At 45.6% G+C, this 15,000-nt stretch overlaps 1 protein-coding gene across 1 annotated transcript in view; it reads right to left on the minus strand.

Moving 5' to 3' along the window:
• Positions 1-15,000, minus strand: part of olfm1b (olfactomedin 1b) — a gene marked incomplete at both ends in the record, with an annotated part of 21,877 nt that overhangs the window by 1,096 nt on the left and 5,781 nt on the right. Inside the window, 2 exons of the mRNA XM_084324603.1 lie at positions 10,980-11,333; positions 13,833-13,988. Coding sequence (XP_084180729.1) covers positions 10,980-11,333; positions 13,833-13,988 — 510 coding nt within the window. The remainder of the gene's footprint in view (positions 1-10,979; positions 11,334-13,832; positions 13,989-15,000) is intronic.

Consider the following 15,000-nt stretch of genomic DNA (forward strand, 5'->3'; position numbering starts at 1 on the left):
GTTACAAATTTAAGATTTTATTTTTATTTGGTTAAATATCACCAAAATGATGTCCGCCAAAAGTGCCTGTTTGTGCCACTGAAACAGAAAAGTTTTGAAATCCCACAAGACGTGAGTTTGTTGCAGGAAGCTGGAGGTTGGAAGCTGTGGAGCTTAACATTGCCGCAATAAGTTGTTAGATTATAGTTAATAGATAAGCAGTGGTTCGATTCACATATATGCTTACTACATGTATCTATTCTATTCACATATATGCTTACTACATGTATCTATTCTATTCACATATATGCTTACTACATGTATCTATTGCTACAGATGCAGCACTGAAAATTCAAACCACTTCTGCTGCTGATCTGCTGCTTCTCTGCCACTGTAGAACTAGCACTCAGGTGTTATATTTCGGGGGGCTGGTGGCTGGCTCCCAAAAGTTATAAAAGTTATATAAGTTATAAAAATAAAATAAATAAAAATAAATTTGATTTGATTTGAACAAATGATGGGTACTTAACTTAAGTGCTCCCCCAGGGAGGGGGTCGATGGCTACTGCCCTCAGACCACCAAGATAATTTGTATATGGGCAGTCTGACTTGGGGTACTGCCCATATATTAGTGTCGCAATGCATGATAAGTAAACAGTGAAAAAAGCGAAGGAATCCGATGGAGCTGGGGCGTTTGGGACAAATACAAATTTAAGATGAAAAAATCTCCCCAGTGGGAGGCAGTGGAGGTGTGACATCTGGCCCGGTCCAGAACAATAGGAGTCACAAAATCAGTTTGGCCCCCAGTTGCTATTGCATGTACATAATTGTGTTTTATTACATGTATATGTACATACTTACCAACTGTTTCGCCTGTTTTATAGCAACACAACTATCACCGACATCTAAGAAGGGAGATCCCCCCCTTGAACGGCCCTTCTAAGGTTTCTCCCCTCCACATTGCCTGTGGTGCTTTTTTCCTATTGCTAGTTTTTAGTGAGTTTTTCCTTACCTTGGGGTATGTTTGGGAGTATTGCATTTATTTATTTTGGATTTCATGGTGTTTTTAGTTTTTTCTTGATTTATTCTGATGTTTCTTCTTGACTTGTTTGAAGAAGACTCGTCCGGCCCATGGGGACATGCGGAGCTAATGATGCTAATGATGGAGCATCGCCGTCGGTTGTGTGATAGTAAAGGGCTAACCTTCTGACGTGTGGCAGTGAAAGGGTTAACTGGTTCTGCGCCAAAAACTAGTATACTCGTTATTGCCGTCCAATAGAATAACGCCAACGAGTAACTCGTTAATATAGATGCTTATTTCTTTTATTCGCTATTTCCATTCATAATTCATCCACCAAGGCTCTGGGAAACTCTGACACTCTGTCTGCGATTGCAATGGCCCGATACCGCCGCCTGGTGGATTTTTGGCCGATGTTGCACTTACTTTCTACAGGAAGTATGACTCTGTGCGTCTGTGAATGTCATCCCGGTGCAGTTTTCTTGTAACGTGAATCCAGATGAACAGTCGAGTGCATTGAATCGCCTTCGAGACGCAAGAATCATTAAGATGACAATCAAACAATTGGAATATTTTTTCCTCCAGTATCATCGGCCAGAGGGAAGAGGAATCTAACGTTATTTCCAGCTCGATTGTCCATTTCTTTCATTGCAATCCATCTGATTCAACGTATGATGTTGTACTAAAGAAAGCGTTATTGACAATCAATTAATCAGAAACGACCCCCCCCCCCCCATATCCTTCATGCATGATGGAGCATAATATATACCGATCATATGCATTTGAAATTTTAATTGTAGCGTGTATAGGGACGAAATGCCAATCGATTAAGTATAATATGCATCAGTGCCTATAACTCGCGTTCTAGAATTACCGCAGACCACTCTAAAAGCATACTTATATTCACGACGGTAAACAACAATGTATGAATGGAAAAATATAACGTTCCCACATCCTGAACGATAGATACCCGATGTCGAATGGGCCATAGTAATGCAGATATAGCTATACTATTTTTAAATAGTTATAGCCCTGCAAAGAAGTGTGAGCGACTCCATAGGCTTACAGCGGTGGCGTCAGAGCTATAACATGCTCATATTGCGTGGCAGTGATTGTGTTAACGTGTGTTGCCGAGCCTTACAAATACATTTGATTTAATTTGATTTGATTCGTGTTTGTGCATTTGTCACATGATGTCACCCACTTTGCGTAGCGTTCATAGACTATCGCTACGGACATGTTGTCCCATGAGCGGAGATACCTGCTGCAGACAGAGTGGAGGGTAATGTCATTATTACAAATGGTAACCGACTGTTTTGACTGACAATACGCATTAAGCATCGGGTATATTGCATTATGTCCTTGTGTGTGTGTGACTCCGCGCAATATCTCGTTATCGCTGCTGCCATGCGCTTTAAGATGCGTTCTAAAACGAGGTTTCCCTAAACAATCGCTCGAGCGCCACTCCTCGAGTAATTCATGCTAGTCCTCGATCTGGGAAAACAGGAGTCAAGCCCATCCCCTATCGGATATGTTGGATTGCTATCGCTTACGCCGACGACGCACATTTGTGGAGTGGTAAACGAACTAAAAAACACCCCAGTGCACCGTAAAAGCAATGGACCGGATCAGACACTTCTGAACTCAGTATCGGCAAATGAGGGAAAAAGTGGCATCTGTGCCTCCCTAATTACAGACACAAAGGTTAAACAAGAACGTGACAGCTTGCCAGCGTTTATTAGTGCTTAGAGCCTGTGCGCGAGTGCAGATTTATTTATAACTTTGAGTATTCCTATGTATGAGATTGAATGTGTACGTGCACCGCGCCACACGCCATATGTTGCTGCCTCCACGTGCGTGTGTAACACCTCCACGGCGGCTGATCGACCGACACGAGGTCACGTGAGCAGAGTTTACTATGCCCTAGTGGGGCTTCAGACCCTTACGTAACCCCCCCCCCCCCCCGGAGGGATTAGTAGGCCGCGTAATCCATCGATTTTATTTATTTCATTTGTCTAATCACGGTTCTATCTTTAGATGTGACGTCATCATCACCGCTGGGACCCCGCGCGCCGCCCGCGCGCACCGCTGTGGTTGTGCCGCGGTCAGGAAACGCACGCGGGTTCTAATCCTCTATTGGCCTGAATATGCCCGCTGAGGCCTAGCCAGGGGGAGTAAGGCAGGGGGGGGGGGGGGGGGGGATCTAATGGAAATCTTACTAGACTAGTGGGGATGAAATAACAACAAAAACACCATCAGCCCTATTGGGGGAAGAGAGGATTTGGAGATATATTGTATATACGAATGAAGATTGAACCCATGAATATTTTGTTTGCGTGCGTGTGTGAAGGAGGAGGGGCCATGGTGACGGATAAAGAGGAAATATCTGTGTTCAACTCCAGAGTGGATGGGTGGATGGATGGATGGATGGGTGGATGGATGGATGGATGGATGGATGGATGGATGGATGGATGGATGGATGGATGGATGGATGGATGGATGGATGGATGGATGGATGGATGGATGGATGGATGGATAGATAGATAGATAGATAGATAGATAGATAGATAGATAGATAGATAGATAGATAGATAGATAGATAGATGGATAGATGGATAGATGGATAGATGGATAGATGGATAGATGGATAGATGGATAGATGGATAGATAGATAGATGGATGGATGGATGGATGGATGGATGGATGGATGGATGGATGATGGATGGATGGATGGATGGATGGATGGATGGATGGATGGATGGATGGATGGATGGATGGATGGATGGATGGATGGATAGATAGATAGATAGATAGATAGATAGATAGATAGATAGATAGATGGATGGATGGATGGATGGATGGATGGATGGATAGATAGATAGATAGATAGATAGATAGATAGATAGATAGATAGATAGATAGATAGATAGATAGATAGATAGATAGATAGATAGATAGATAGATAGATAGATAGATAGATAGATAGATAGATAGATAGATAGATAGATAGATAGATAGATAGATAGATAGATAGATAGATAGATAGATAGATAGATAGATAGATAGATAGATAGATAGATAGATAGATAGATAGATAGATAGATAGATAGATAGATAGATAGATGGAGTGAAAGACAGAGAAAAACCTGGGTTGCATGGAAAACACATCACACATGGCTAAAAACAGTGCCATGTGCTACTGACTGTACTCAAGAGGAAATGGGAGCCGCATATCACCAATGGCTTCTTCAGATTCCGTGGGGGAACGTAGGGTGGCAAGGCCTCTCTGACCCATCCATCAGCACGTCGAGCGTCCCGGGGGGGACTATAGATCCGCCCCCTCCCTTCCCCCCTGCAGGCCCCTCTGTCCCACAGCTCTCGGGGGGGGTTGGGGGGGGGGGGCGACGTCCCGCACACGGTGATTTATTTATTTGATTATTTCCCGGTAGGCCGCCGTGTCGTCCTCCTGATAGATGGCCATTGTGTCGCCACCGCCGCGGGGGCTGTTACTCTCTGTGGCACAGAACGCAGCGTGAAGGATGGGGCTACGGGGGGGGGGGGCTCGCCCTCCCCCCCTCCCCTCGCCCTCCGTCCCCCTCCCCTTCGCCCCCCTCCCCTCGCCCTTCTTCACTCTGTCACGCTATCTCGTTCCCCTCGCCACACTCTATCACTTCCTCCGGTCGCTCCCTCCCTTCCTCGTATCTATTATTCAGTGCCCGCCCTCTCGCCGCTCAGAGCCTCTTCACGCTGTGATCACATCCCGCTTTCTTGGGCTCAAACGTGCGGCGCAGCGGTGTGCGGAGAGAATGGAAAGTGCACCGGGGGGGGGGGGGGGGGGGGGGGGGGCGCGATGAGCGATACCGCCGGTTACCGTTGCTACCTCGGCTAACGTTACATAAGTTATACACATCACCGCTCACAGCCCTACAGGCGTTGCTGTTCGTATCGTGTGGTGAGACCTGGTCGTACAAACAAGGTTTCTTCTGGAACAAAATTCTCCTCTGTTGTCGATCGGTAGGGCTGTCCCCGACTAAGGATTTGGATGGTCGACTATGATTGGCCAAAATTTGTGGTTAGTCGACTATTGGTCAAAAAAAAAAAAAAAAAAAGTATAATATAAAAAAAACATATATATTATATTTTTAATCATTCCATTTGGGCTGTGGGGGTGCTTAATGTCTGAAGGAGTCGACTGAAGGCTTGCAATTGGTCCACTGATGGATACATCTTGATATTTGTCTAGTCTAGTGTGTTCATTAGACGGGTGAAATCCTCTTTCAGTGCCTCTGTGCCTGTTTTCTTAGGCAGTTAGCCTCTGGTATGCGTGCCATTAGCGTTAGCCACGCTTCTAGGCCTCTTTTCTTTTGGAAAGAATGATAAAAAAATAATAATAATAATTATTATTATTATATATATTTTTTATATATATATATTCGACTAAGAGGTTGGCCAGTCGACTACGGCTCCTTTCGACCGATTAGTCGACTAATCGACTAATAGGGGTCAGCCCTATCGATTGGTTTGTTTTGCTGTCGATGTCTCCTCAGATACCGAGGTGCGTAGTTTGGAGGTGACGTGCGCCCGTCGTGACAAAACCACCGAAAAGCATAGAAACAAGGCGCAGGGGGCGGCTGGGTGGCGCAGCCGACATTGCGCTCGTGTCACCAACGCAAGAGACACCGGGTTCGACTCCGGCTGTCTGCGTTGCCTCCGGCTTGGGCCGGTCGTCATACTATCTCAATTGGCAGAGTTAGCGGGTGGAAGTCGATGGGTGGTAATCTGGACGTTGTGGACAGCGACTCCTACAGGTCGGTTGGGGCGCCTGCACAGCAGAGACAGGAAATGGCGGGGGTAGTGTGAGCCTCCCACACGTTACACCTCGCCAATGAGAGTCCGCGCTGGCAGGTGAAAAGATGTGACAGGCTGCCTCCTCGTGTATCGGAGGGGACACGTGATGCAAGGCTTCTATCCTCCCTACAACCGGCCAGTTGGGGGCATATGCGAGCAACGTTCAAGACAGGGGAGGGGAGAATTGGCACAGCGGGTAATTGGGATGGGAGAAAAAATTAAAAAAGGAGAAAAAGTTGAGAAAAAAAGAAACAAGGCGCAGGAATGTTCAAAAAGGCGTCCGACGTGGGGCAGCTGATTGGCGCAGTGGGCAATACGCTCGCCTCTAACGCAGGAGATGCTGGGTTCGAGCCCAGCTCTCGGCGTTGCTACCGGCTGGCCGGTCGTTCATACTAACACAATTGGCAAGTGTTAGAGGGTAGGAAAGCCGGTGGGTCGGGATTTGACGTTGTGGACAGCGACTCCTACAGGTCGGTTTGGTGACACCGGTGCGACGGAGGCAGGAAGTGACATGGGGCACTGAGAGTTCGAGCTGCTGCGGTGAAAAGATGCGACAGGCTGCCTCCTCGTGTACCGGAGGGGACACGTGATGCAAGGCTTCTGTCCTCACTACAACCGAACTGTGGGAGGCATAGTCTAGCAACGCTCAAGACAGGGGAGGTAAGAATTGGATACACGAAATTGGGATGGGAGAAAAAAATATATAAAATGGGAAGTAAAAGTGGATATAAAAAAAATAAAAAAAGGCGTCCGACGTGATCACAGCCTTACTCCGCTTCGCACGTCTCTACACTGTATCTTTCCAAACCCCCGCCCCCCACCCTTGTGTCATCCTGTCGACGCAAATCAAGGTGTCGACCTTGCCGGACTCGATCTCAACCACGGGGTCCTGTGCTGAGTTTGTATTTTGTTTGCGAAGCCCTGCGGTTAGCGCGACGATGAAAGGGAAACGGCGTCTCTCTGTTCTGCCCGCGCCGGTCTCTCGCTGGGCGACCTCTCCCTTCATCTCATCTGATCTCACACACTGTGGACTGACTCGTGCGGCTGCCTCCGCTTTCTACCGCCCCCGGGAGGAGCGCTCGTCAGATGAGAGGGAGAGGCACTGATCTGTGAGTGAAAAACACCCGCCAGGACTCCTGCTGCTCCTGTCCCTCCTGCTGCCGTCCCGTTAATAATAGGGAGAGCGGGAGGAGGACCGGCCGCGTGAATACTTTCCCTAATCGGGTTGTACTTCCGCGTTCGGTTTGCGCAATCTGATTGGCCACTGACGTTTCTGGTCATGTGACATGTGCGCCAATCGTGTGACGCCTAGTTCTGCCACCGGTTAAGCTTAGGCACTCTTTCGAAGTTGGTTAAGGTTAGAGTTTGTCTTAGAGCAGGGCGATAGAACGCCAGCCCTGATTCCAAACTCTAACCTTAACCAACTTCGAAAAGAGTCGCCTAGCTTAACCAGTGATAAACTAGGCGTTAGGTAGTTTGCAGGCTGTTAGACCCGGAAATAGGCGAAGAACTAGGCGTCACACGATTGGCGCACATGTCACATGACCAGAAACGTCAGTGGCAATCAGATCGCGCAAACCGAACGCGGAAGTACAACCCGCTTAGGGAAAGTATTCACGCAGACCGGCCACAGAAAAGGGATGTGTAATATGAACGAGGTGGAGTATGATTAGGACGAGGAAAGAGAAGCTTCTTCACAGGAGAGGAGCTTTTACAATGTAGGCTATTTACAATCGAATGCGATTTACATAATTCCATGCGTGCTTAGTTACACGATGCCACGTGTCATGTTCACGCTGACGGTATCACGCGTGACATTTTGCTTATTGTCACAATTAGTATTGTGATAAGAGAGAGATAACATGCATCGATGTCAACACGGCATGGTTAATTGCCATAGTAATAATAATATAGGGAGGCAAGGTTACACATGTACAGCCATTAATCCTGTACCATGAACATGAATGCAAACGTGTAAGCAGTAAGCACACACCGAATCGTGTAAATCACATGTGAAGAAAATGAACCTTCTTACTGTCTTTTTTACTATTATGTACAGTACCTTACTACTATGCTACTATACTTATACTACTTCCTATCATGCTAATATGTCTCTACTACTATGCTACCTGTACTTATACTACTACCTATCATGCTAATATGTCTCTACTACTATGCGACTATACTTATACTACTACCTATCATGCTAATATGTCTCTACTACTATGCGACTATACTTATACTACTACCTATCATGATAATATGTCTATTCTACTATGCTACTATACTGATACTACTACCTATCATGCTAATATGTCTCTACTACTATGCTACTGTACTTATACGTCTACCTATCATGCTAATATGTCTATACTACTATGCTACTATACTGATACTACTACCTATCATGCTAATATGTCTATACTACTATGCGACTATACTTATACGTCTACCTATCATGCTAATATGTCTCTACTACTATGCGACTATACTTATACTACTACCTATCATGCTAATATGTCTCTACTACTATGCGATTATACTTATACTACTACCTATCATGCTAATATGTCTATACTACTATGCGACTATACTTATACTACTACCTATCATGCTAATATGTCTCTACTACTATGCAACTATACTTATACTACTACCTATCATGCTAATATGTCTATACTACTATGCGACTATACTTATACTACTACCTATCATGCTAATATGTCTATACTACTATGCTACTATACTTATACTACTACCTATCATGATAATATGTCTATTCTACTATGCTACTATACTGATACTACTACCTAGCATGCTAATATGTCTCTCCTACTATGTGTATACTACTACCTATCATGATAATTATGTCTGTACTACTATGCACTCAAAGTTCGACACTGTTTGACGAACAACTGACCCTTAGCTGCCAGAGATGTACCCCTCCTGCTGACTTGTTGTTCACAATTTGTAAGTCGCTTTGGATGAAAACACATTGGAAACGTGTGTGATGACCAGTGGAAGGATGTGTGTGTAGTACAGTAGAACCCTACTAATCCCACCTTGTGGAATAATATTGCCTTGACACGTGCACACACACACACACACACACACACACACACACACACACACACACACACCTTCATTTGTGATGGACACTGTGTACAACGTGTCAATAAAGAGATTGAAACAACACAGCAAAATGATTATGTATCTTTTGCAACAATGCATATATAAATGTATGTGCCTGATTGGTAGACTGCTCAGTTATAATGTCTAATGAGGTTCCACTGTATGATAAATTAATTGTATGAGAGAGAGAGAGAGAGAGAGAGAGAGAGAGAGAGAGAGAGAGAGAGAGAGAGAGAGAGAGAGAGAGAGAGAGAGAGAGAGAGAGAGAGAGAGAGAGAGAGAGACATTGGGCTCTCTAGCTGTTAAAGATTAAATAAAACATTGTAATATGTTATTTCCATGGCCCAAGGCAGTCAATATCTGTGAACATGAGCTACTCTCTCTCCCAAAGCCAGAAACCAGAGATGTTAAGAATCAAACAGAACATGTACCTATGTTTCCCAATTCAATTGTTTATGGAGCAGTTTCAGACTTCATACTAAATGACATCACATGTGTTTTAGCTCTAGTCTCCGAATTTGGGAAAGAGTGATATTTGTAATGTAAATGTAAATGTATTTGTATACTGTCTTAGACCAGAGGAGTGTTATGAATTCTGAAATTGGGCCCTATAGTTCCCCTGTCATGTGTATCACGTGGTGTGCTCTACGTCTGGCATGCACTGGCTAATGCAAATGTATAATGTATAATATATATATATATATAACATGTATAATGTACGTGCATATAATGTATAATGTAGTGAGTGTGGCCTACAGGGTACTAGCCTATCAAACACGGTAAGCCTTTTTTTAAGTTTCTTTACTTGTGTTCTTCCTGCTCTGTGACCTATTTGAAACACACACGCACACATAATGAAAAAAACATAAAAACATCCCCTTGTTATGTATGTTGTGTAAGTACATGTACTGCGACGGAACATCTGTGTTCTTGTAATACTGTATGCCTTAGTCGCTGTGGCGCGGTGGGCGCGCATCTATGAGAGCCGCGCGGTGGAGCAGCGGTGCCGGTAGACTCGAGGCGGAGGCTATAAACAGAGAGGAGAAGGTGACACGGCACCCCCACAGGTGTCTGGGTGCGTGTGCGTGTGTGTGTGTGTGCGCAATTACATGCATGTACGCTCGTGTTTAAAAAACCTTGTGTGAGGTGCAATTAGCGACACGACACTCTCCTCCGTGTCTCTACGCAAGAGGTGTAATGACAGGAAGTCAATTCCAAATTTGCACACACACAAAGCCGTCTACGGGAAACAATGAGCACCGAAGTGAACAGGTGTGCGAGCGTATGTCTTTTCCTGCGAGCGTAATAATAAAAGAATAAAAAAAAATAGAGAGGGCGGCTAGGTGGTGTAGTGGGCAAGGCACTCGCCACCAACGCAGGAGACGCTGGGTTTGAGCCCAGCTCTCGGCGTTGCTACCAGCTTGGCTGGTCGTTCATACTAACACAATTGGCAGTGTTAGGGGTGGGAAAGCTGGCGGGGTGGGTCCTGGTCGTTGTAAACAGCGACTCCTACAGTTCGGTCGGGGCGCCTGCTCAGCGAGGAAAGGATCTAAGGGGGGTAGTGTGATCCTTCCACACGTTACACTCTCCCAGTGAGAATCTGCGCTGCCAGGCTGGCTGCCGGTAGTGTGATAGTCTCCGGCCTCCCGGACAAACAGTAGGGGGGGGGGGGGGGGGGGGGGTGCGCAACAACCAGGAAGGGGGTTGGGAATTGGCATAACGACTAACAGTGGGATGGGAGAAAAGTCGGAAAAAGGAGGGGGGGGGGGGGGAAGATAATAATAATAATAAAAAAAAAGAATAAAAAAAAATAGAGATAACATTTGCAAAGTGCATGCGGGGTAAACGGCGCCATAAGGATGTGTGTCGCACGTTACGTGTTTTTCTTGGCCGCGAACGACGGGTGTCGCAGTCTCTCACGTTATTCCTGAGATGTTCCCGCGTGTTGTGAGAATTTGCCTGAGGCTCTCCCTCTCTCTCCGGTGTTCGCCTCGCTCCGACACGTACGCATCATCACGCCGTGGGATGGTGGTGTTAGTGCGTGCGTGCGTATGTGTGTGAGTGAGTGTGTGAGTGTGTGTGAGTGTGTGTGTGCGTGTGTGTGTGTGTGTGTGTGGCGGTAGCTTCCTGTGCCTACCTAATTTTTGCATGCACGCTCGGAGCCTCTCCTCAAGATTTGACACTCTGCTGTGCAGCTCCTCGTAGTCATAGGCCCCCATCTCCTCCTGGAGCTCGTTTAGCACTGTCGTCAGATTCTGGACCTCCTCCTTAAACTGCAATACCAACTTGGCATCGGCCTTGTACTCCTCCAACACCGGTATCAACGGCCTAAGCTCCTCCATTTTCGCTTTTATGGCCTGAAAGGATTAGAATAGGAGGCTCGGTTCAGTGTCATGCGCGAAAAAGAGAAGAAAAAAAGAGGGGGGGGAAAAGAGAACCCCTCCCCCCGTCTAGAAAAAAAAGTGAAATGAAAAATGAAAGAAAATAAAAGCAAAAAAAAACACCTGTCTGGCCCTGACTACACTGATCTAGCCTGCCTCTCTCTCTCTCTCTCTCTGAGTGAATACCCCTGGTTCTGTGTATGCGTGCGTATGTCTGTGTGTCTGTGTGTGTGTATACAGAGAGTGTGTGTTTGTTTGTGCGTGCGTGCGTGTGTGTGTCGGAGCAAAACAAACCCGGCGAATGCTCTGTTCTCCGAGCCCCAGGGGCGGCTCCGTCCCCCGGTGTTGTGCCAAGACGTTAACAAGCAAGCCCTCGGCACACCGACAACAATTGGGAAAGCTCTTTATTGGTCATCATCGTTTAAAATGCAACATCTTATTAAGGGTTACATGCTTTTTTTTGACATGTCACACACAACAAAGTGTCTTCTGTATTTTTTCTTTTTTTTTACGTCTATATTTTATACGTAGATTTCTTTAGGAACCAAATATGCATAGACAAAAGCCAAAGGAAAATAAAAGTAGAAAAGATACTAATAATAACAGCAATTGGTTAAAAATATTAATCATAATAATAATAATAATCTTAATAATAATAATAATAATAATAATAATAATAATAATAATAATAATAATAATAATAATAATAATAATAATAATAATAATAATAATAATAATAATAATAATAATAATAATAATAATAATAATAATAATAATAATAATAATAATAATAATCAACTGAATTGATTTACGTTTGAAAAAGCTTTTGGATGGAAAACTTTGACAGCAGTAACATGCAGGGAAAAGATCAGTGGTTGGTTGGTTTGGGAAAAGGGGTGGGGCTTCTTAGTCTCAATGGTGCTTAAGGTAAAATTAACTGTTTGACGCCCCAACTGCTCTCAGTACTGTGTGGCCCAGCTGGGAACCTGGGATTGACCTTTGACCTGTCTTCCTCTTCCCTGTGGCTCTCTTTACATGTCCTAACGTTAGCCCTGCAAGCAAGAAAACGACAAGACTGTTGACAGGGGCTAGACCTTACTGAACCTATCTAACAAGACACAAGACACACACGGGCGGGCACACACTTAGTATACACACACACACGTGATTAGGAGGAAATCGATCGACATGCACAGCGTCAGACGTGGGCGGTACGGAGGTGGAAGCATGCGGCGGGTAATGTGAGCAGAGCACATGGATGAAGGGATGCAAGCGGGACTGGTAGTAATGTTGATGTTGCTGTCGAGGCACAGTACGGGGGTTGAGAACATGCTACTATGCAAATGTTAGTCCATCATTACCCATCGAGGGCAGTTTAACCCTTTCACTTACCACACTACAGACGGTTAACCCTTCCACTATACCACACTACAGACGGTTAACCCTTTCGACTACCACACTAGTAGTGGTAGTGAAAGGGTTAACCGTATATAGGGTGGTAGTGAAAGGGTTAAACGTGTTTTACGTGTATACAAACACTCAAAACTGTATTTTCCGTATGAAGGTACATTTTCAGAATGCAGTCTCAGTGATCCTTCTAATCACCGGTTCGTAGTACAGTATCTCGCAGTATCAAATCACTGTTACTTTGTCAGAAGGAATACGTATCTATGGCAACGATCTGGGTGGTTATACAATAGAAATGCATGGTTTTATACAGACACTAGACAGGCCTATACCTATAGTAGTAAACAGGCTAAACAAAATGTAAAATCAGCTCTAGGTTGCTAAAGGTTTTCCCACCACAAGGTCCCCGTTCAGCTGCTCCACAACTCGCCGGCAGTAGTAGAATCACTACGCGTTAATAATCTTACCAATTGGTGAGTGAGTAATAACAATAACATATAATAATGTTTTCGACTCCTTTGTCGTGGAATATTTTAAATGAGCCAAGACACTGACCTGTAGAAGTTCAGATGAGTCAAATTGTATAAAAAAAAGAACATCGTTTTATTTCTGTCCTGGGCCTTGGCCGTTGTTTTAAGAACACTGTTAAGACACAGTCGCCCTATAGTGTCTGAGCTGTATACTAGTTAACTATATTAACTAGTCAAGGCTGTACAGAGAATAATGTCTTTAAACACAGCTATGAACATGCCCAGTAGCTAAGCTGTACAAATGATGTAATAGGATGAAACATAATAATATTTCCCACCACACCTTTTACTGTATCTCTTCGAGGTTTTCGTGGTTAAGCCGGAGCGTGGGCGTAGCAGGGGAGCTGAGAGAGGTATAGCTATAGGAGGAACCATCTGATCAGTGGGCACACACGTACGCGTGGCAGCAGGGGTGAGTGGGCGCGTGTTTGCATGGTGGGTATAGCGGCGGCGGCGGCGCGGGTTGCTATGGTGGAATGGTGGTGGCGGTGGCGGTGGTGGTGGGATGGGCGGCGTCGGCTCCCGGGGGGACCTCTACCTTGTATTGCTTGGCGATGTTCTGCTTGTGGGTCTCCTCCACCTGCCTGAACTTGGTCTCCAGGCCGCGAAGCTGCACCTCCATCTTCTCCACGTACTGCAGGTCCCGCTGGGTCCGCTGGTCCAGCACCTGGATGGACTGGGTCATGTTCTGGACCTGGGGGTTTGGTTAGAGCACAGGGGGAGACGGGAATGATGGGTCTGGATCTGGAAATTACATTCTGTACCAAGCCTTTGGAAGTTACATCCTACAGATCCAGCACTGAAAAATCGAACCTCTACTGCTCCTCCACCACTCCACGGGCCAAACTGATTTTGTGACTCCTATTGTTCTGGACCGGGCTGGGGAGACTTTTTCATCGTACATTTTTATTCGTCCCAAACGCCCCAGCTCCCTCCGATTCCTTAGCTTTTTTCACTGTTTACTTATCATGCATTGTAACACTAATATATGGGCAGTACCCCAAGTCAGACTGCCCCGAACCCACTTATTAAAAATGATCTTGGGGGTCTGAGGGCAGTAGCCCCCGACCCCCTCCCTGGGGGAGCACTTGAGTTAAGTACCCTCCGTTTGTTCACTTTGGGAGCCAGGGCCAACTCAGCCACCAGCCCCCGAAATATAACACCTGAGTGCTAGTTCTAAAGTGGCACAAGAGCAGCAGAAGAGCAGCAGAAGGGAACTGAATCTGAAGTGCTCCATCTGTATATCCTACTAGTGAAGAAGTGAGTACATAAATGGCTGCATTTATACAGCAGCTTTCATCCAAAGCGCTTTACAATTTGTTCCTCACATTCACCCATTCACTCACACATTCACACAGCGATGGCAGAGGCGACCGTGCAAGGTGCCAACCTGCTCATTGGGAGCAATTAGGGGTTAGGTCGGTGTCTTGCTCAAGGACACTTCAACACGCTGCCCGGGAGGAGCGGGAATCGAACCGAGAACCTCCGGATTACCAGACGACTGCTCTACCTCCAGAGCCACAGTCGCCCCCCCGAGTACATAGTAAGTTACAGTGTTTTACCTGGTTTAAGCTACAGAAGCAGTCATTCAATTCAATAAGTCAATAAGTAGTACCTACTATGCTAATATATATGCACTCAAGTTCTGTAACTGAACAATGTTACTGACCCTTAGCTGCCAGAGTTGTACCATTCCTGCTGCCTTG

Source organism: Notolepis coatsorum (genome assembly GCF_963971535.1).
Source record: "Notolepis coatsorum genome assembly, chromosome: 11".
In the NCBI taxonomy this organism is placed as follows: domain Eukaryota; kingdom Metazoa; phylum Chordata; class Actinopteri; order Aulopiformes; family Paralepididae; genus Notolepis; species Notolepis coatsorum.